General features: G+C 38.2%; 1 protein-coding gene across 1 annotated transcript in view; it reads right to left on the bottom strand.

The window, feature by feature from the left end:
• UBA6 (ubiquitin like modifier activating enzyme 6) overlaps positions 1-20,205 on the bottom strand; it is a 29,773-nt gene that overhangs the window by 4,152 nt on the left and 5,416 nt on the right. The window contains exons 6-30 of the mRNA XM_017805870.1: positions 19,654-19,748; positions 19,047-19,158; positions 17,911-17,991; positions 17,229-17,351; positions 16,245-16,368; positions 14,795-14,898; positions 13,847-13,909; positions 12,721-12,797; positions 11,989-12,055; positions 11,450-11,593; positions 10,745-10,812; positions 10,400-10,478; positions 10,125-10,205; positions 9,678-9,755; positions 8,200-8,381; positions 7,522-7,627; positions 6,728-6,817; positions 6,537-6,617; positions 5,824-5,952; positions 4,888-4,939; positions 4,719-4,782; positions 3,770-3,839; positions 3,038-3,109; positions 1,704-1,821; positions 573-766 (exon numbers count right to left, since the gene is read on the bottom strand). Coding sequence (XP_017661359.1) covers positions 573-766; positions 1,704-1,821; positions 3,038-3,109; positions 3,770-3,839; positions 4,719-4,782; positions 4,888-4,939; positions 5,824-5,952; positions 6,537-6,617; positions 6,728-6,817; positions 7,522-7,627; positions 8,200-8,381; positions 9,678-9,755; positions 10,125-10,205; positions 10,400-10,478; positions 10,745-10,812; positions 11,450-11,593; positions 11,989-12,055; positions 12,721-12,797; positions 13,847-13,909; positions 14,795-14,898; positions 16,245-16,368; positions 17,229-17,351; positions 17,911-17,991; positions 19,047-19,158; positions 19,654-19,748 — 2,454 coding nt within the window. The remainder of the gene's footprint in view (positions 1-572; positions 767-1,703; positions 1,822-3,037; positions 3,110-3,769; positions 3,840-4,718; positions 4,783-4,887; positions 4,940-5,823; positions 5,953-6,536; positions 6,618-6,727; positions 6,818-7,521; positions 7,628-8,199; positions 8,382-9,677; positions 9,756-10,124; positions 10,206-10,399; positions 10,479-10,744; positions 10,813-11,449; positions 11,594-11,988; positions 12,056-12,720; positions 12,798-13,846; positions 13,910-14,794; positions 14,899-16,244; positions 16,369-17,228; positions 17,352-17,910; positions 17,992-19,046; positions 19,159-19,653; positions 19,749-20,205) is intronic.

Below are 20,205 nucleotides of genomic sequence, written 5' to 3'. Positions count from 1 at the left end.
GGGTGCCCTGCTTCACTCGCTACCTGTCCCACTCTCACAGTCTTCATTGGCTCAGCCCTGGGTTTTCCACAGCAGAGTCTCAGACCTCTGGTTCCTTTAAGTAATTTTATCATAGTACAACAACAGAGTAACAGCACGAGCTGGTGCCTCTGGAGAGGGACCCCAAACAAAGGACTACCTGGGCTTTTGTACCCTCACAGTCTGTGTGTTCAACAGTCTGGGGTATTCCAAATGAGTCCTCAAAGCTCCTGCTGTGTCTCTGAGTGTTCTTTCACGTGGCTGGAGCCTCAGGTCCCCATGCCCCTTGTTGTGCCAAGTTCACAATCTCTTGCCTAGGGCTCTCACCATCCTGAGCTCAAGCTTCAGTTAGCACTGCAGCTGCACACCTGCACTGAATGTGTTCCACAACAACCACATCTAGAACCAAACACCTTTTGTATTGGTACATGAGAAGTAAATCCATTTCTTTAAATGAGGCTCTGTCAGGGTAGCACTAACTGATACCCACACAACAGTGGTTTCAGGCAAGAAAGAGTAAGAGAAATAAATATGCATTTAAAAAGCATACTCACCAGCCCTGATACTGCAGCAGTAGCTGTTGCAATGGCAGGAATAATCTTTCCTGCAATGCGCTTTGTTTTGAACCGATCTGCTGCTTCAATGTTGTACATCTTGGCTCGCAAGTTTGATGCGGCTGTTATGAAATCTACATGCCCATTACTATCATCATCTTTTTCAAAGGATATGGGCTTCATTTGCAAGTCAGCTGCTCATTAAAAAAGAGAAAAAATTATTATTAGAAAACTGAAAATGTCCTAAACATAGCTTATAGGAACCAGAACCTTAACAAACCAAAAATCTCACATCCTGGAGCTTGGTTCCTTACTTGTTTTCCTATACTAGTAGAAATGCCCCTATCAATACCACTTGTTAAAAGAGTGTAATGATAGAAATATCAACAGAGCTCCACAATTTTATTTTCCTTGCAACACTAGGAATAAATTTTGGACAGTCCTATGGATGTTTCTTATACGCCCCACTTCACTATAGCTCCATCCTGTGAGAATTCCCTCTATAAGCTTTGTTTATCTGCAACCCTTTCACTATGGACTCAGTAGCATGGGAGTCCAGAGTTTTGGGTTGACACTCCAAGGGATGTGTTAGAGACAAGCTAATCTTTCTCCTCTGTGTTCATGGGCTAAAAAAGCTGGCATGTAGTTTTTGCCCGATGACCTCTTCATGTGGCCAGGCACAAAAGCGGGATCTGAGCACTCTCATTTTAACATATGTAGAAGATGCTGAGGAAGACTACAACAGACTTCACAATTAAGGATAATTTCAGACTGATTCCTCTAAGTAGTAACTCTCAGCCTTCTCATACCAGAATTGCTTTCAGTCCATCTGGGATCTAGCCAGCACCCTTTCCCTCCTTCAGAGTTCAATTCACTGCTGCTGCCTGCTTGCTGTCATTAGTGTTGTAATTACATACAAGCGTAACAGAGAGCCCCAAGACTTGCAGGCATCTCAGAAACACAGAAGCATAAAGTAATGTCAAGCAACAGGACGGATATCTTCATAGCACTTCAGAACACTTTAGACACCAGCTCTGCTTCTTGCAGAATTAAAGACCTGAATGCCACTACCAGCAGTGCAAATGCAAGACATTACTGAGCTATGAGGTTTCAGAAGTTTGCACTACTCACCTTCCAGAGCTTCATTGGATAGTATAGACTTCTCCAGCAGGAAAATAGCATTTCTTTCATCCTCACTGCTGACTGGAATATGATCTGGTTTTCTTGCGGTTTCATCAGTCTGTACAACCTGCAAGTGTGTGCAGTGCTTGAGTAATAAAATACATGAACTTCAGACAGCACAAGTGTTAAGTGTACTAAATTTTCTGTCTTCCCTGCAGTCTTTCCTTCCCACTTCAAGAGAGACGTAGATTTACTGGAGCAAGTCCAGCCAAGGGCCACAAAGATCATTAAAGGACCAAAGCATCTCTCACATGAAGCTGTGAGAGCTGGGATGGTTCAGCATGGAAAAGAGAAGGGTCAGTGGGATCTCATCAATGTGTATAAACATCTGATGAGGGGAAAGTACAGAGAGCACAGATAAAACTCTTTTCACTGGTGCCCAATGACAGCACAAGGGGGTATGGGCACAAATTGAAGCAAACAAAATGCCTTAAGAAAAATATAAAAATATTATAAAGAAAAACAAACAAACAAAAAAACACCCCAAGCAAAACTGTGAGGGTGGCTGAACACTCTGAACACTGGCAGAGGCAGCAGAGAGAGGGTGTGGAGTCTACTCTCAGAGATATTCAAAACCCAACAGGATACAGTCCTTGATGACCTGCTCTAGCCACTCCTGCTTGATGCAAGGGGATTGAACCAGACAGTCTCCACAGATCCCTTCCAACTTCAATCATTTGTGATTCCAAGTCACAATACCAGTTTGGCCTCATAAGGCAAGCATTCATAAGATAAGTATTAACACTGTGTAAGAAAATATGAAAACACCCTAGAATACTTGATAATTTTAAATAGTGACAAATGTTAGCCACTGCACAATAATGCTTAAGCTACTCTGAAATTAACACTTCAAAAATAAGCATAAAAGTAATGACACTTCCTTTACATTAGCTAGAAAGAAATGACAAATTGACACTAGTCTTGGATTGTTTTAAAGTTGCTTATGAGTAAAATTTTACTACTTTTATTAAAACAGTATAGACTCATGTAAACTTAAAGAAACGTTGCAAAGTTACAATCACACTCATGCATGGAAAACAATGGTATAACAAATCATTTGAAAAAAGCAACCCCCCTCCATCATTTTCCATTTAGCATCTGGTACATAGATACCATAGCTATACCAAGTTAAAGCAGTCCTGTATGCCACAGGCTTACTTCCCCAAAACCCAATATAATTTGTGTTTATTTCTCATTAGCATTGATGCAAGAAGTAGTTGAAGATGAGGGACACTGTTTGTGGAACATTTTATTTTTTTCTTTAAACTAAATATCACACTTACTTTGTTTGAAGGTCTAAACTCTGGTACTTTCACAGCTGAAATAATACTCAAAAGAGTTTCCTCTGACAAATCCTGTTAGGTTTTGAAGAAAAACAATTTAAATTCACATCAACGCAACAAGACTGTATATCCAGTAGCATTTCAAAGAACACCAAACCCAAAAAATCTCACAAATATTCAATGATGTTTCAGTCAAACATCACCATTAAAACACCAAGTGACATTTCAGTTACTACAGCCAGCCAACTGGTGGGAAGTGCCTAGCACTTCAAAACTCAATAGAAGTGTAAACGTGACTTACAGGAAGTTCCAATTAGAAAAGAAAAAGGGTAACAAGAAAAACAAAGTATAAGCAACACAAAGGCTGTGAGTAGTAGAAAATAAAAACCCCAGAGCCCAGCTAAGACACTTAATTGAAAAAATGCCTTATAGAGATCCTTTTTCAGTTCAGTAGCTATATTACACAGGAAATAGGTGCATCAGAATAATAATTCCCAAGTTCGGTGCTTACTGAAAATATCAAATACACCGCGCATTTCTTCTCCAGATTAGGGATTTGAATATAGACAAAGAAGTGTAAGCAGTTGCTGAACAGCCAGTGCTGAAGGATAGATTACTTTAAGAATCACTTTAATCAGTTTTTGGAAAGAACTGGCAACCAGACACCAGGCCAAAGCTAAATACATACAACCAAGTTATGCACTGGGAACACTGCTACAGTACATGGATTACCTTTTCAGTGAAAGGAACACAGTACACTGTTGCAAAGAGTTTTGCTGCACTCACAATGAAACCATAGTGCCTAAAGAAAAGAGAAAGATTTTTGGTTTGTTTTTTTTTAACTTCAGTTGCTCAGAAGTTTGCAATCATATTCAAAGAAATCTTGAACACATGGAGAAACAGAATTCCCATCTTTCAGAGCAGACAGTACAAAACAGATGGCATGTTTTGACTGATTCAGAAGTTGTCCCCAAAACTAAGCAAACTTTGATCAGTAAAGAGTTATTTAATGAAAACCATATTTAACCTTTGCAGTCAAGAAAACAACTGCTCACATGACATCAATATGATAATAAAAGACTTCACCTCAGAAATAATTTGATATTTGCCATGATCTCAGTTTTCACTCAAACTAAAAAAGGCAATCCAGACAGTTTCTCAAAGCAGGTGTACATATGCAGCAGATGCATGCTTTTCAGTCCTTCAACCGCATCAATTTTTTAAATTATCTGTAATACCCAAGCCATCTAGATCAGACCCACGTTGTTATGAAGAAGGGGTCCCTCCACTAGGTCATATTAGGTAGACAATTTAATTTAGCATGTCTTGCATTTCTTGATGTGGGACAACAGAGGCAGAGAGGTATGACAGCAACAACTCAGTAAAATTCTGTAGTCACAGAAGACATGAAATGGGTTGTTCTAAGCTATTTCACTTTAGATGTCACACCTTCCCGCAGCACCCTCCAATCCCATATCAGTGAAAACTAAATTACCTGTAGTGAAAGCATGAGACAACTCACCAAATGTGCCACAGATTTGTAAGACTGTGCACTAACACTCATCGATACCAGTCCAACTTCTAGCACTATAAAGGCACTGCCTTGCACTTTCTGCTGTAGATTGAGTTTTATAGATGCTATAAAACATCTAGAAAGCATCTGTGGCAGTACTATACTTACAAAGGATCATTAAAATCAAACTTCACTGGGAAAGGTGGCCTCTTTGGTGATTGCCAAAACAAACCTGTTAAGAAGAGAGATTTAAGATGAAACCCTAAGTAACCAGGAACAGCAATACATGACGTATGCCATGAATTCACAACAGGTACAAAAGGGTATTTGTACTTACTTCCATCTTTTAATCGTGTATCAAGGGGAAAGGAATGAAGGAGCTGAAGAGCCTAGAGAAAAAGTCAGAGTAGCTTTAGTAATTTGTCATATACAGATCGACATGACCACACTAAATCAAACCTTCTTTTTAGTAATGACATGAAATCTCGATTCACTCCAAATCACAGCTGAAGTAATTCAAAGAGTTAAGAAAATCTAAAGACAACTGTGTCAAGACAGACAGCTTAAAGACAAGTACTACTGGACAGTGACTTGCCCATTCATTCACAGACAATGATGACAATGTCACCTCATCTGTACAAAGTCCAAACAAGACACTTAATCCAAGAAGCAAAACATTCCCCCCACCCTATTGTCACTTTAAGATTATTGCATACAAATTCACAATTGGGAATGCAACATTTTGTCAATGTGACAATTACTACCAGGGCTTCCATAGGCACAGGGTATGCTTATCAATAAGAAACATCATGATCACATCTTTCCTACAAAATTACACACATACTTTAAGCAACACTGTGGACCAGATTCTCAGAATGACTGGCTCTTATTTCAGACAACCTTTGAGAAAATCTGGGTCATGAAAATGAATTCAGTAACAAAAGTTTAGTGCAGGAAACAAAAATCTGTTGTTCTTTAGTGAAAGACATCTGATAATCTCACTATTTTGGAAAACACGGTACCTAGTAAGCTGGAAAATTGCCAAGAAAACTGCTTGGAGACTACTGAACAGAGCTACTAGAGTGAGTTAATAAGCCAGACCTAGAAGTGCTACAGTAGAAAAGGATGCAGCACTTTTACATTTCAAGTACATCTCATTATTTATGAAGAAATGGAAGTCAGTGCATAGATTTGGACACCTAGTTATTAGAGCTACCAAGTTTTCTAAAATCCTCGTCAGTCCAGTGCCACCTCATTTACAGGTCTTACCTACCTTATGGCTAAAATACTTCTCAAATTTTACTCTTGCTAGTTCTACACATTGAGTCCAACTTCGGGGTCTTCTACTGAGCGTTTTAATAACATGAAAACAGCCTTCTAAGCTCTCTCCTGATTTTATTCTCTAGATAAAGAAACATGAAAGTGTTAAAACAGACAACATTCCTTCAAATCCAGTCAAACAGTAAATATGTTTTTAGTAATCCATAGGCGAAAGGCAACAGAGGGTCAATTTGTGAAATATTATCCCTTATGTGATCCTCTTCCCTGTTTTTTTTTTCCCCAGGTGCTGTGGTCTACTTGATTTACTTCCACCCAGCCCTATGGACCACAGTCACAAGAAAAGATAGTAAACATTTGAATCTAATTTATTACATAGTTGAATTAACTTCAAACTCAGTGTTCCTTTTATTTTTTCCAGATAATTATACATCAGTGTGACATATACTAATCATACGCTAGCAGTGCCTTAGTCTTTCTGATATTTCTACATCATGTATAGAGGATGCGAGCTAGAGAAGCTTTTAATTATGAAACACACCAGAAATACTGTTCATCTGATGATCAGCTAACGACTTGGCCAAATAAGTCTTTAGGTTTTCTGGAAAAAGTCAGAAACTAACCCAAATCTCACGGAATTTAAATAGGAACAAAATCCATAAAGCAGTAGTTTAAACCCTGTATTTTACCCTGGCAACATTCCCTTACCTGTAAAACTTCTTCTGCTGATGGATAGGTTTGCCAGAATTTGTTGAACAAAGAAGGCTTGTGAGAAAACGAACTTTCAAACTATAAAATAAAAAGAACAGATATGGTACTTTGCAAGAAATATATCAGATCGCCCACCTTTCCAAATACACATTTAGTTATGCTGAATCCCAGTAAGCTTATTCCATTACCTTATCTCTTGCCCACTGTATTGTATGCTCAATGGCAGCTGGGAAAGACTTCAAGGTGCAAAAAGGTATTTCTTCTTCTGGTGGATCCCGCTGTAATTAAGGAAGATTGCATGTAAATGCAGACTTACTAAAGTTTATTGCTAATAATAGCACCAAAAACTTCTAGACTATAGGTTTAAAACTCCGCTGTTGTAATATACAAAATGGCTTAGAAATTTACTTTATGGACACTAATATTATCACTTCCTCTGTATGAAGAATAGTCCAAACTCAACCCTGGAAAGCAAAACTGAACTCTGAAACACAAACAACGGGTGAGACTGCCAGTCAGCTTTTCCAAGAGGTGCAGTCCACATTCACATACACTCTCAGCATGAAACACACCCTTTCATACAAGGCCAGAAAGACTCCTTTATGGACACTAGCAAGACTGTTAGGATGTTCAAAATCCTGTCTCTGTGTCCACATGGCATCATTTCAGTGTTCTCAACCAGTGAATTTCTACCTTATAAAGGTAGTTTCATAAGAACTTAAACAGAGGAATATTGCAAGAGTTTGAAGGTTCATTTTCCCCTGCCCCGTTCAAACAGAACTGTTCTGTATGCTTGTAAAGAACTGCTCAAATTTTTATTTCCTTTTCTTCAGAAATCAAGGAAGTAATTTCTTTCCTAATAATACTGTTCTTCAGCAGCTCAAATAGGCCACTTATTTTAAGCAGACACATAAATGATTAAAGAATCAGAGGGCATTATGGGACTAGTACAGAAGGTGCGCAATGGTCTTAAAACACTTACGTGACTATTATAGGACTCTGTCAGATGGGGCACAATAACTTCTGTGTGTCCTTTTGTTCCCATAGTTCCAGAGTCTATAAGAGGACGCAGGTTTGCTACACAACGACTGACATGGAAAGACACAGACTATCAGCACGCAGCGTAATCACTACACTCTTGTATTGCAGACGTTACTGGAATGTAACCAGTTGTCTCTAGGCACTTTCAGAAGAGTGGAAAGCTTACACCAAACTCAGGAAGAAATTAAATAAGAAGAGCTATTCAAGTTAGATCAGGATCCCATAAACTTGAGCCTATGTTGATTATGACCATTAGAAATTATTTTTCAATGTAAACATCTCTATTTTTATATTTAAATACATATTTTTATGAACAAATAATTCAGCCTTCAGACCACCACAGTATTCTCCCGCTCATCAGAACTTAACAGCTATTCAGTTTCAAGAACTCACTCCAAGGCTTTCTACTATGTGAACAGTAGCAGCTGCACAACAGCAGAGTTGGTTTCCACCTTGAGTATAAACCTCTTCCTCCCCCCAGCCTATAAAGAAACAAGGTAAATCGGAGTAATTTGCTATCAGATCTTATAAGCAGTTCCAAGTCAGGAAGAGTAAGAACAGAAAAGCAGAGTTCACACAGAGCATGAAAAGCAGCCCTTGCTTCCTTTCCACACCCTACCTATCAATGTATCTCCTTGCTTCAACATTGTCCAAAGCGGTTACAATCACATCTTGCTTGGTATAGAATTCATCGCTGTACGTATTCTCAGTGGCTGGACAAACTTTATTAATATCTGAGTCAATCTTTACAGAAGGATTGATGTTCAGAGTTGCTTCTGCTGCAGTATAGCTCTTAGGTTTCTGAAAGTATGAATACATAAATATACATAACTATGACACAGAGACTGAGATAAAGAACAATATTCAGATAAAGAACATCTGAGACACAGAAATATCGACTTCATTTGCTGATCAAACAAGAATTCACTGACAGAAATGTTAGTATGCAAAACACAGAATACAGGAAATTTTTTAATCATATACCTCCCTCACTGATATATATCTTATTAATATATGAGTTTTTTATTTTTAGTTTTATTTAAAGTAGTGTGTCAGAGACCACATGGTGAAAGTGCTTGAATGGTGCAGAAGTTTATTGAGTAACTGATGCCACATGTTGCCTCTCATGCTCTCAAAATGCCCTAAGAAAGGAGCAGTTCATGACTGTCAGAGGATACACCCATTAGTAACTGTGACCATGTCTATGCAGCATAGACATCAAACAGCGGTAAATAATCACATTACTGCAAGGTATTCCATACAAAGCCAATTTCAGAAGCTAAACTGAGAGTTCTTAACCTACCTGACACTTCTAGCCATACTACATTCAGTTATCTAGGGATCAGCACTCAAGACTGTGTGGCTTCTGAAAGCTTGAAGGATTCACATTCCATTTATCTATCTATCCAAAGTGTAATCTGTTCCCAGATTTGCTACACATAAACAGGAGGCAGAAAATTCAGCTGCTGGGTTTTGGGCAGGGGAAACCTTTTTCCACATTGCTGTCAAGATCTGAGCCACTTTTTTTATTTCGTGCTGTGCTTGCAAGTTCAAGGATGTTATCTCTGCTTCTAAGGAATTAACAGCTGTGTCATGCACTTACTGAATGTACTTTTTTTTTCAAAGACATTTATCAGCTTAATGGAGACTGAATGAAGTCAGAAGATAGCAACTTTGGTGAAGTTCCATCAGCAGTAGCACTACTGAGGTCTATTGAGAACGCTTCTGCCAGCACTGTCTGTTTTCGGTTGTTTTATTTTCCCTGAATTTCAATGTTATAGTACAGTATTTCTGACATACTAACCCGTGGCAACTTCTTATGCAACACAGCACTCCTGATTGTCAAGTCTGAGGGATTTCATTAGTCAAAGACACCAGTTCACATTAAGGTTAGATGATCCAATTTTGCTCAACTGATACCAGTGATAAGTGGGATGCCATTGCAGTTCTAGGTATTGTTTTTTAAAAGCTTGGATTTCATTACAGCCTTTAAGTCTTTTCTAGACAGAAGTACAGACACAATTCAGCTCGCTGTGGAGACACAGGACAGGGAAACACGACAATAGTCCAGAAAATTTACTGAATAAGAAAGCCTACCTGTATGTGATGAGGTCGAAAAAGAAACTGCCTGTTCAAGTTGGATTTCTCTATCAAGTCTGGATCTGTAATTGTAACCTAAGTCAGAAGGGGCAAAAGCAACAGCTGAAGTTACAACTTAAGTGTAGCACTGAGCAATGATACTGATGCAATCTCTACAGACACTTTTCAAAACAAAGCCCTGCTGTTGGCATCAGCTCTGGTCAAAAGCTCTGCCTATCCTGACTGACTAAATTTTGTTTTAAAATCAAAATACAGCAAGACTGTATTTTATGTGTTCTGTTTCTAATTGCACACTTCTTCCACTGTATGCTGAGGCCATTGTACCCTCTGCACAGAGATCAACCTGAAATAAGACTCAGACTTTTAACATTTTTAGTAATTTATTTAATTATTCCTTATCACATTACTTTTTAATAAGAGAAGCAAGGTTAACAAGTGACTTACCAATCCTTTGTCTTGCCCAGTACCAACACCAAGAAGTGCAAAGTTTTTTAGCATTTCACAGCCTATCGCTCCGCAGCCAACCTAAAGAAAATCACAATTTAAGTCAGACGCATAAGTGAAAACAAGGAAAACAAGTATAATAGAGAAGCCCCATTAAAATTTTGGACCATTTATTCCTCAGTGGCACACATCAGAACTGCCCTCATTATTTTGAAGACAGCGGACATTAGTTGTATCAACAAGGCAGTTGCAAAAAGTGTGTCAGTCATACTCACCAAGAAAACATTCAAATCATGGAGCTTCTGGCACAGAGAGTCTCCAATACAGGCCCTCAAGGCATCATACCTATCTCCCCTATGCAGGCACAGGAGATAAAAACAGGAGAACAGCAAGTTGCCATTTATCATGGTAATACCATTGATGCCAAACTGCACTTTGATGTAACTAAAAAAGTCAGAAGCTATCATTCTTGTTCCTCCCATGCTCAAACAAGGACATACATTCTTACTCCAAACCCATTCAGTGCTGCAAATAGCACTGAATTAAGTTTAAAAGACATCTTCTGTGCCTGTTTGAGACTCAGATGTGTACATAAGCCAGTAGATTGTAGTTGTATTTACCGTGGGAGAAATTCTTCAGAGCCCACCTTCTCTAGAGGCATTACAATGTCTAACACATCTATATATAGCTGCAAAAAAAAAAAAACCACATAAAAACCTGTGAAAAATAGTTTTTAAAATTAAAATAACATTACTAACTATTTTCTTTGAACAACAGAGTCTAGAAATTTAGAAGCACTAAGTTTTTACTATACAGCATTTGGTACCCTACAGTTTACTTCAGGAAAAAAGCAGGAAAAAGCAACTGGACACAGAAGGGAAAAAAGCTCATTCAAACAGGTGAGCTGCAAGGACAAGCATGTTACCCCTCCAAAGGTAACAGTGAAGACTGTGATGTTTTTTAATCTAATTTTACTCTGATATTTATCCTCAGAGTCTGAAAGTACTGCTCTTATATATAGTAGCTTAAGCTGGCATCTGCCCTATATCACACCTTTGCAGCCATGAACTAATAAGCCAATGCTCTCTTTGCTCGTGTGAAAAAATGTGTTGTGTGAACTCGAGGTACAAAAAATTTTAATAAAACTGGCTGTACTTTTATTGTACACATAAAAACGTGTTTTTTACTCAATTTAGTCTCGAGTCTTTTTTTTTTATTTTCACGTTATAAAAGTTGTTCAGGTTATTTTGATCGTACAGCACTTACACACAACTATCCATTCAAAACATGTCAAAATAAACATCCAAAAACAAAGACAGTCTTACCCACTGCTGCAATGGAGAAAATTTTCCCGTTACTGCTTTCAAGACTTCCTGGCTAGCAACACCACCCACTGCTGCAGCCAGAGGAGGTAGAAATCCCTGAGCAGTCCGAGACAGCCATTTTACCACATCACCATTTACCTGAGGCTGAAAAGTAAGACATGGTAACAAATTTATCCCCTCAATGAGCAAAGTCAGTTCTTGACAGATTTACAGATTATTATTCTTCAGTAAAAGACAAATTATTTCACTCTGACTAGCAAAAACGTTTCCAGCCAAGACAGATCCACCATATATCCTGCATTTGTCATATGCATTTGTTTAAAAACTGGATTCACATAGCCTTCATGTCAGGTGAATATTCAGTTGAACCCACGCTGAAACACCATTCTGTTCCCGTGCATGGCCTTCAGAAAGCCAGCTGATCCATCTGAAGATGGATCCAGAGACCAGAACAAGGACCGACAACTAAAGCATGACCTTTAGGCAACTAAATAAGCACATTAAAAAATTACTTATAATGACAGTGATTCCTTACTCACTTTATTTTCCAGTGTTTCACTTATAGACATGGCTATTTTCAGCATTTCCTCAGCATCCTGAAGGCATCTAGACATCAGGGTAGAAACAACAATGATGAGTCCTTCTAGAAGAAACATGATCAATGGAAGAAAAAAGCAGTGGATACAGTAGGAGGAGTCTGGAAATTTACACTGTCTTTAATGGTAAGCATTAAAGATGTACTTCTAAACGTTAGGGTTAGCTCAGGAACAAGAGTCTCAGTGTAAAAGCCCATAAGCAAGTAGAGTTTTAAGATTTACACTTTGTAAGTAGTTTTGTCTCATTTAGCTCAAAATTATGCAAATCAAGAACTACAGTTGAATAAAAAAATACTGAAAATGAAAACCAAACCCTTCAGATCTTTTTTTTTAAACCCATAAACTACAAGATAATTTGGGATCACTGAAACAACTCTTCCATATTAATCACACAATGTGAAAAAACAAGAACAGAGAAGGCCTTCCTGCATAAGCCGTTTCTGTCTACCTGGGACCAGAAAGTGTCATTGCTACATTGGGAAGGCCCTGTCATACACCCAGATGCATGCAATAGGTAACATTTTTCATCTAGATTTCAACTTTTCAATTCTATGTGGTCTACTAAGTACCAGACAGACAAGGTACCCTGCTGCACATCAAACCAGTAACTACAATCAAACAAGAGGAGAGATCTGCCTGATTCAAGGCTTAGCAAAGACAAAACTGCTGCATTACCCAATGTTCGGTCCGCGACCGAAGTTCTCCTGGAAGTGGTTCAAGGCAAGCATGGCAACATGGATCTGCAAAGGAGTCTGTTAAGACAACAATAACTGTTGATCAGTTACAAACTGGAGAAAAAATAAAGAAACAAAAGCAACTATTTGAACTCTTCTGTTACTATTTCACTTCCTTGTCTCTTAACCACAACGCTCAAAAAAAGTTTTTAAATAGCATTAAAAAGTGAATTTGAAATATCTCATACTAATATTTTTACAAGACGTATTACTCAGTGTTAATGTAATACCCTTCAAGCACATTCAGCAGCCATTTCAACTAAGTCCAACTGAAGAGTCCCCAAAGGAATTTAGTGCTGAAATTGGAAAATGAAGTAATCTTCTTTTAACTAGACATTATAATTTGTCATTGCATTTTGTCAAGCGTCAATAACAAGGCCCAGCATTAAAAGTGAAAAGTAGAAAATCTTAACAGGTAAGTCAGACCCTATATTATCAAACAAACAAAAAAATCATTACATCAACATTGTTTAGTTTAAAATTTTAATAAGCCAGAGACTTACATGCCTTCCATGTCCACAATACTTATCTAAAAGCACAATAGAGGCAAATACTGCTAGTATCCTCTCACAGATATTAAAAAGATCTCTGAATCATTTTTTTTCAAAGAAATAAAAAAAGTATCCTTACACTATTAATTCCAGTTTCCAACCCACCTGTGACCACCTTTTTATGATTATCCCAGCTTTGATATCAGTGTGATTTTTATCAACTAATATTATTAAATATAGGAAAAAAATTATTGTGTCGCTTGTAAAATTTCCACTCTCCTGAATTAAAGACTTATCAAAACCTGAGATTTTAAACAGCAAAGGTGGTTAACCTGTGCATTTACAACATACTTGTTGCAAATTATGGATAACAAGCCTCTATGGTGATCTAAATCACAATGTAAATTCTGTGTGACTACACAAACTGATACCTCACTCCTACTTCACACTTTAAAATGGTATTTAATTGATATAGAATAGTTAGGAAATTATATTATTCTAAACATAAAGCTACAGATTACAACATGTAGTTTAAATATTAAAGCACTTATGCCCATATCCCCACATTCTGATTACCTCAGGCTTGCTAAAATCTGCAACAAGGCATAATGGATTTGTTATCTGCTTCTCCAACCGTTCCTGGAAAACAAGAATTCATGACAACAACACACTACTTAAGAACACAACAGTCACTGCTACCTGACAAAACAATACTCTTTCTGTAGAGACTAAGAAACAAATCTTTTCTTACCAGCATTGCTATTACTCTCTATTATTAATCCACAAAAGATGCTTAAAATAATCATCTACTGCAAGTTCTGTCTATCAAAAAGGGTCAGAGACAGGTTTCACATCCTAGCGGCAAGACTCATCTTTAAATGGGTGTGATTTTTGGGGTTGTCCTGTACAAAGCCACGAAATGGGATTCCGTGATCCTTGTGGGTCCCTTCCAGCAAAGGATATTCTATGATTCTAGGAAACTGCTCTGAGATTAGTTACCAGGGATTTTATTGGCAACTGGCTGTTTGCTTGCAGAACTTCCCCACTCCAGAGGAACAGGAAGCTACTGCTTCACAGAGACAAGACACAGTGCTGTGCATTCTCACATCAGAAGCAGCTGGTCCTCACTCCCAGCTTTTTAGAGGAATGTTTGAGGGCAGTCAGGATCTACCTTCTGCAGGCCCATAAAGGCAGCATGTGTATTGCAAGCCCTCTTACACAAATTCACCCAGTTGTCTCTTCTCAGAAGGCCATCAATAAACTACATATTTGTAGACCTTTCTGAAGCCTATCCCAGCAGTACAGGGCTAAGCTGCCCATAATTATTTTTTTTCTCTGCAATGGTAGGTAACTTTGAAGTATTTCCTATTCTCTGTCGTTTAATAAATCAATATCACTATTCTCATCCAATAAAATTAAGTAAACCCAAATAACTGGTAACAAAATCACATATCTGCTGAACTCTGCTTCCAGTGCTCAGACCATTAACGCTCAAGAACTCAGCAATGTCAAGCACACACTTACAAAGTAAAACATCTTGGGAGTCTTCACTTGCACAGCTATGCCTCCGTGTAAGTAAGGCTCCATTTCTGATGTATCACCAATGCTGAAGGAATAAGGTGACACCACTGAAAAGACAAGAGAATAAATAGTGACTGATAATTCAAAGTGTCATTGGATGCTATAATTCTGTATACAACAACGTGGGGTTTTGCCATTCCTTTTTGTGCTGTAATTTTGTAGTGTGCAACCTTGCTTTGAAAGCATAAAACACAGCTGATCTTCGTAACAGGATTGTCCCTCTGCCAGTTTCTGGGTTAAAGTATTAGTTTCACATGATCTGTTATGAAATGAGCTTTTTTAAGTGGCAGCAGATTTAAAAAGAATTCTGATGACCACAGCTCTGTAACAAAAATGAAATCACACTCAGTTTTATTTAGACTGTGCACAGCAGTGTCCAGAATACTGCTCAGAGTAGGATTTTAGCCCTGTGATGAGAAAAACAGGAAATCAAAAAGGGCAGCTGGACTATTTTGTCACATCTTCCCCCTCATACATGAGAGGCATGGTTCAGACAAAAAGACACAAAAAGTGTTAATCCATTAACACCAGCAAAACTGAAAACAAAAGCTAGGCCATGATTAAGAAGAAGAAACTGGCCACAGCATCAGCACTAGCAAAAACACATGGGTCCAGAGAAAACAGATTCAACCACATGTTCCAAGGGTATTGTTTTTTGCCTCAGACCACAAAATAGTTAAAAACAACCAACCAACCCCCAACCACTTGCTCTCTCTTCTCCTCCAAACAAACAGGCATTGAGATCTGGAAACTGCAAAATTCCCCGCCATCCAAAAGGAACCAAGTAGTATGCCTTGAGACGTGCACACTACAAGCAGAACAAAGCAGAGTCTTGGCCCTCCAGAGAGGTTCTGAATATGCATGTGCCAAGGGACTCCACACAGAAACAAGGTGTTAAGANAACAAAGCAGAGTAGACACAAATAATGAAAATAATTTCAAAAGCATGCTTAGAATGAGAGCCATGTCAATGCATTGCTGTACACTTAAAACTGTCACCCAAAAAAACCTACAAGGCAAACAGCGACATACAAAGTGGCACCCAAAACCATGACAGAAACACAGGTATTATAGGACCCTCCAAAAACCAAACCAGTTTCATCAGCCAACTAATGACGAAAGCTCAGAAGCTGCCAACTAGAGTCCACTGGCTAAGCATTTCCATTGGCTCCTTAAGTGGCAAGAGTTAACTCCTGAGTTTGGAAAGACTTTACTAAATGGAAATGGAGTCAAGATAACACTAGAAAGAGCTTTGTACCAAAATACAATTTTTTTTATGAAAGCTCACTGGAGGTCTGCATAATCCAGCACTCCTCTGGCTACAGTAACTAACATTACAGTGAGCTAAACCAGGCCAAAAAATAAATACCTACCAAATGAGTCAGCAAGTTTACCTGTTATTTGGTGTGTAGATCCATTTAAGCATGACATTCCATTAACTTCCCGAAAGGTTAAGAACTGTCCTGTTTCAAGTCTGTGTGGATGATTTTCAAGGCAAGTGACAATACCAGGATTTGACTGAAATAAAAAATGGCAAAATTAACAAGGAGGAAAGCATCTTGTGCAAAGGGGTCATGTTTTATTGTATGCACATACCTTTTTGACTACTGAAACTGCAAACTAATACTTTTTACACCTCATTTCTGTCGTAGTAAGAGAGTTACCTATGACAACATTTCCAGTCCTACTACTTTCAATTTAAGTGTTTCTATAACACAAACTTTCTTATTTTCACTGTTTACAGGTCTCAGCACATTTGCGAACTCCATTTGTTATTTCATACCAAATTCATTGTTCTGTTCTGAAATAGCAGCACATTTATATCTGTTTTCCAAACCAAAAGTACACTACATGTACAGAGAAATTTTAACAGGCACTAAGAAATAAAGTCTTGTGAATGGTCCTTATTACTCCATGCTTCCTTTCTGTCTGATCTCCTTAAAAAGGACACCCCAAACTCATTCTTGAAAGTTAGGAAGCTTACAAAGCTGGACATCAGCATACAGGATACACAGCCTCAGTAGATCACAAAAGATTGTATGTGCCACAGTTTCTTATAAAAAGAGGTCTTTTCATGCCTATTTCAGGGCTTCCTTAGAAGATTTATCCTAATCCCACCTAAATTATGTCCTCTTCTCTCTACATCTCATTTCTTTCTCTTTCTCTCTCTCTAATTAAACAATAAAGGATTCAATACTGTGATGTTACATTGGGAGTAACAACCAGGAGGCATCAGTATGCTCTACAACGTTAACATGGTTTTGATTGAGACACAAGAATGAAGTAACTTTGTTTGCCTTTGATATACTGCCAATTTTAAACTGCTTTTTCAAACAGCCAAAGAAAAGTAAAGCAGCACAACAACTTTCTTCCCTTACCTGTGTTATATTTGAAATGAAGATCTCCTTTGGCTCTTCTCCTGTTGTATCCAGCACTTCAAATTCATCACCAAAGTCACAAAACAAACGTGAACATACTCCATATACATCTGCACTGATAAACTTCAAGAGAAAGTAAAAATCATTAGTATCCCCAGAACAGCACAAGCCAAAGGAATGATGCCTCACACTGAATCTTGATGAAGGCTAGCAGGTTTAACTTCTATGGTGGAAACCTGTCATGTGTACTCAGGCCACTGACTACGTAGCACAGCATTCACAACAGACTTTGACCTTGCACAAGCATTTCTGAACCCACACACAAAAAACAGGAATCACACCACTACAGTGAAATACTGCCATTTCTACTACTGTTACATTCAATTTCAGCACATTCTTCAGTCTCAGCACAGTCTTTCAAAACAATTGTGAGTTAACAGTGAAAACTATTTCTTTAACACTATATTTTTTTTCAATTAAGAACCAAGCTATTGTTATCTGTAGTGGTATCCAGATAATACCAGACACATGTACAGAGTAGCAGCATCATATTTCCAAAACTTCTACTGCTCCATCAACATGCCATCTGCATAGAATATAAACCTCATTTCTGGAAAGAACATGTTGGAGGTTCAGAATGCTCACTGTACAGATTATTCACATCCTTCATTTTTTCTATTACCTTAATAGGTGGCTGCTGAGCATGACAGAAGTCATTAATCTTCTTCTGCAGCAACAGACTTACTTCAGTCAATATGACACACTGTGAACAAGAACAGAAATACATCTATGACACTGAAAGCAATCAATATCTTCAGGCTATGGAAAAAGTAGTACTAAGAGTAAGTTACTCAGGTGTCCTGACTCCTATCCCCCACACATAGCAGAGACAGCAGTCTTGAGGAAGTTCTCTCATTTGAACAGTCTGGTTACTGCTTCACAAGTTCTGAAAACAAAATGAGTAAGAGCAGGAACAGCAAATTCTCTCTTTTTTTTTACTGCAGCTGTGAAACTCAAAACTTAATTAGAACATTTACCAAAACAATTATGGATAATCTCAGCGAAAATGCAGATCTTAATTTTAAGATTAAAGCTAACAAAACAGACACAAATGATACTCATCAGTGCACACCAAGAAGTCTACATAAGCTTCAAGTACTGGCGCTCATAGAATTGCAGACATACAATTTCTGCAAGCATTCTTTTAACATCTAGGATAGTATTGGGTCCCGGTTATACACGGCTTATTGTAGCTGGGACATTCAGAAACTTGGTATGCTTGTGTATAAATGCCAGCCACACTGCAAAGGCTCCCCACGGTTCTCCTGCACACAGGCAAGAGATAAGTGACTGGCCAACTGCAAACATCCTCACTCCACCACAGAGGTGCTTGCATTTCTTTAGGTACATACATACATAAATGATCTTTCCTATTATACAGCCTGAGTTTCTACTGCCTGGAATACAGCACACAGAATATATGTAGAGCATCTGTGCTATGCAGCTGCAAAAGAAGGTCACAGTTTCAACTTCAAACAAAAAAAAATGGTATGACAACCCCACTTAGCTATTTATTGTCATAGTAAATTCAATAATAAGTGTCATTAGAAAGTGCTAGGAACACAAAATCGCTGCTTCAGCCTTGGAAAAAAACAAGCACAACACTTTCACTGGTATAAATACAAGACCTACTTCTTTCTTTATAATCCCCTTAGTATGTACTTTAAAGTTTCTTATTTTATTTACTTCCATAAAAAAAAACCCCAAGTCGCTTGCTCTGAGCCAAATACACATACAACTGCTTTAAGACTGACATACCTGGTACTGCTTCAGAAAAGACAGATCTGTGGTTTCATCTAGTGGCACAGTTGATGCTGCTACATGGACATATGGATTGAGTTCTGCAATATGATGAAGTGTGGCCTCAGCCCTGAAAGAACAGCAATTTTCAAATTTTTTATATAACTACAAAATACATTTTCAATACAGAATTTCATCCCACACATGCCCTACAAGAGTCCCTCTTAATCACACTCAAATTCCTAGCAGGTATGAGAAAAACAGCTCTGCCCAATATACAGCAGGACTCACTGATGGTCTGATGTCACGACTGTTGTATAGTCTTGTACGAGTGTCTGAGAAAGTCCAAGGAAGAAATGTACAGTGGCCCCCACCATTAAATTCACATTACAAGCTCACAATAACAAGAAGTGAGATGTGTGACTCAGAACCTCAGTCCCAATCTAGACTTCCTCTAATATCTACCTGGGCACTGTACTCGAAGCCAGCGACTCCAGGCTAAGGGTTTAACAGGTATTTGATATGTATTAGTAGCTCTTGGATAATGAAATGTTACTTTTGACATTGATGAAACTGTTACTCCTAGTCAAGTTCAGTCCTCCCTCACTCCAAAGACTTCACCAACCTGTTCCTTTGATTGGTAACATCATCTTCGTGGATGAAGAAGTTGATCCCCAAATCCCATTTAGAGCAGTGCTTGGTGTCATGAACTGTAAGAGCCTAAGAAAGTTCAGCAAAAAGCATTTACTGGAAGTGTACATGGTCACAGCACCCAAAAAGATGGATTAAGCTCTACATAAAATGCTGGAGGACCAGCAGTACAGAAGATTTAGTTGTAGCATGTATACAAACAAGCTCTTCCAACCTCTTTCCCAAGAAAATTCTTACTGTTTGAGAGGCAGAAACATATATCCAATATGCACTTCATTAAGCATTTCCCTCACAGTTTGCTGTGATGACAGCATTTAAATATCAAAGATGATTTTTGCCAGACTGTGATACGAGGCAATTGTGATCTGTAAATTAACGGACTCATAAGTTTTTTTTCTACTGGAAGAAAGCATTTTAAAAGGTTTCTCTAATAAAATTAATCCCAGCAGCACATGAGCAGATGTTAGATTAAAACACTCAACCATTCTAACGACTACACAAAAGGATTCTGATGGATGACAAAATA

This window comes from Lepidothrix coronata, unplaced genomic scaffold (assembly GCF_001604755.1).
Source record: "Lepidothrix coronata isolate B3197 unplaced genomic scaffold, Lepidothrix_coronata-1.0 Scaffold13, whole genome shotgun sequence".
NCBI lineage: Eukaryota > Metazoa > Chordata > Aves > Passeriformes > Pipridae > Lepidothrix > Lepidothrix coronata.
The sequence above is the reverse complement of the archived record's forward strand: the minus strand, read 5'-3'. Positions and strand labels throughout refer to the sequence as shown.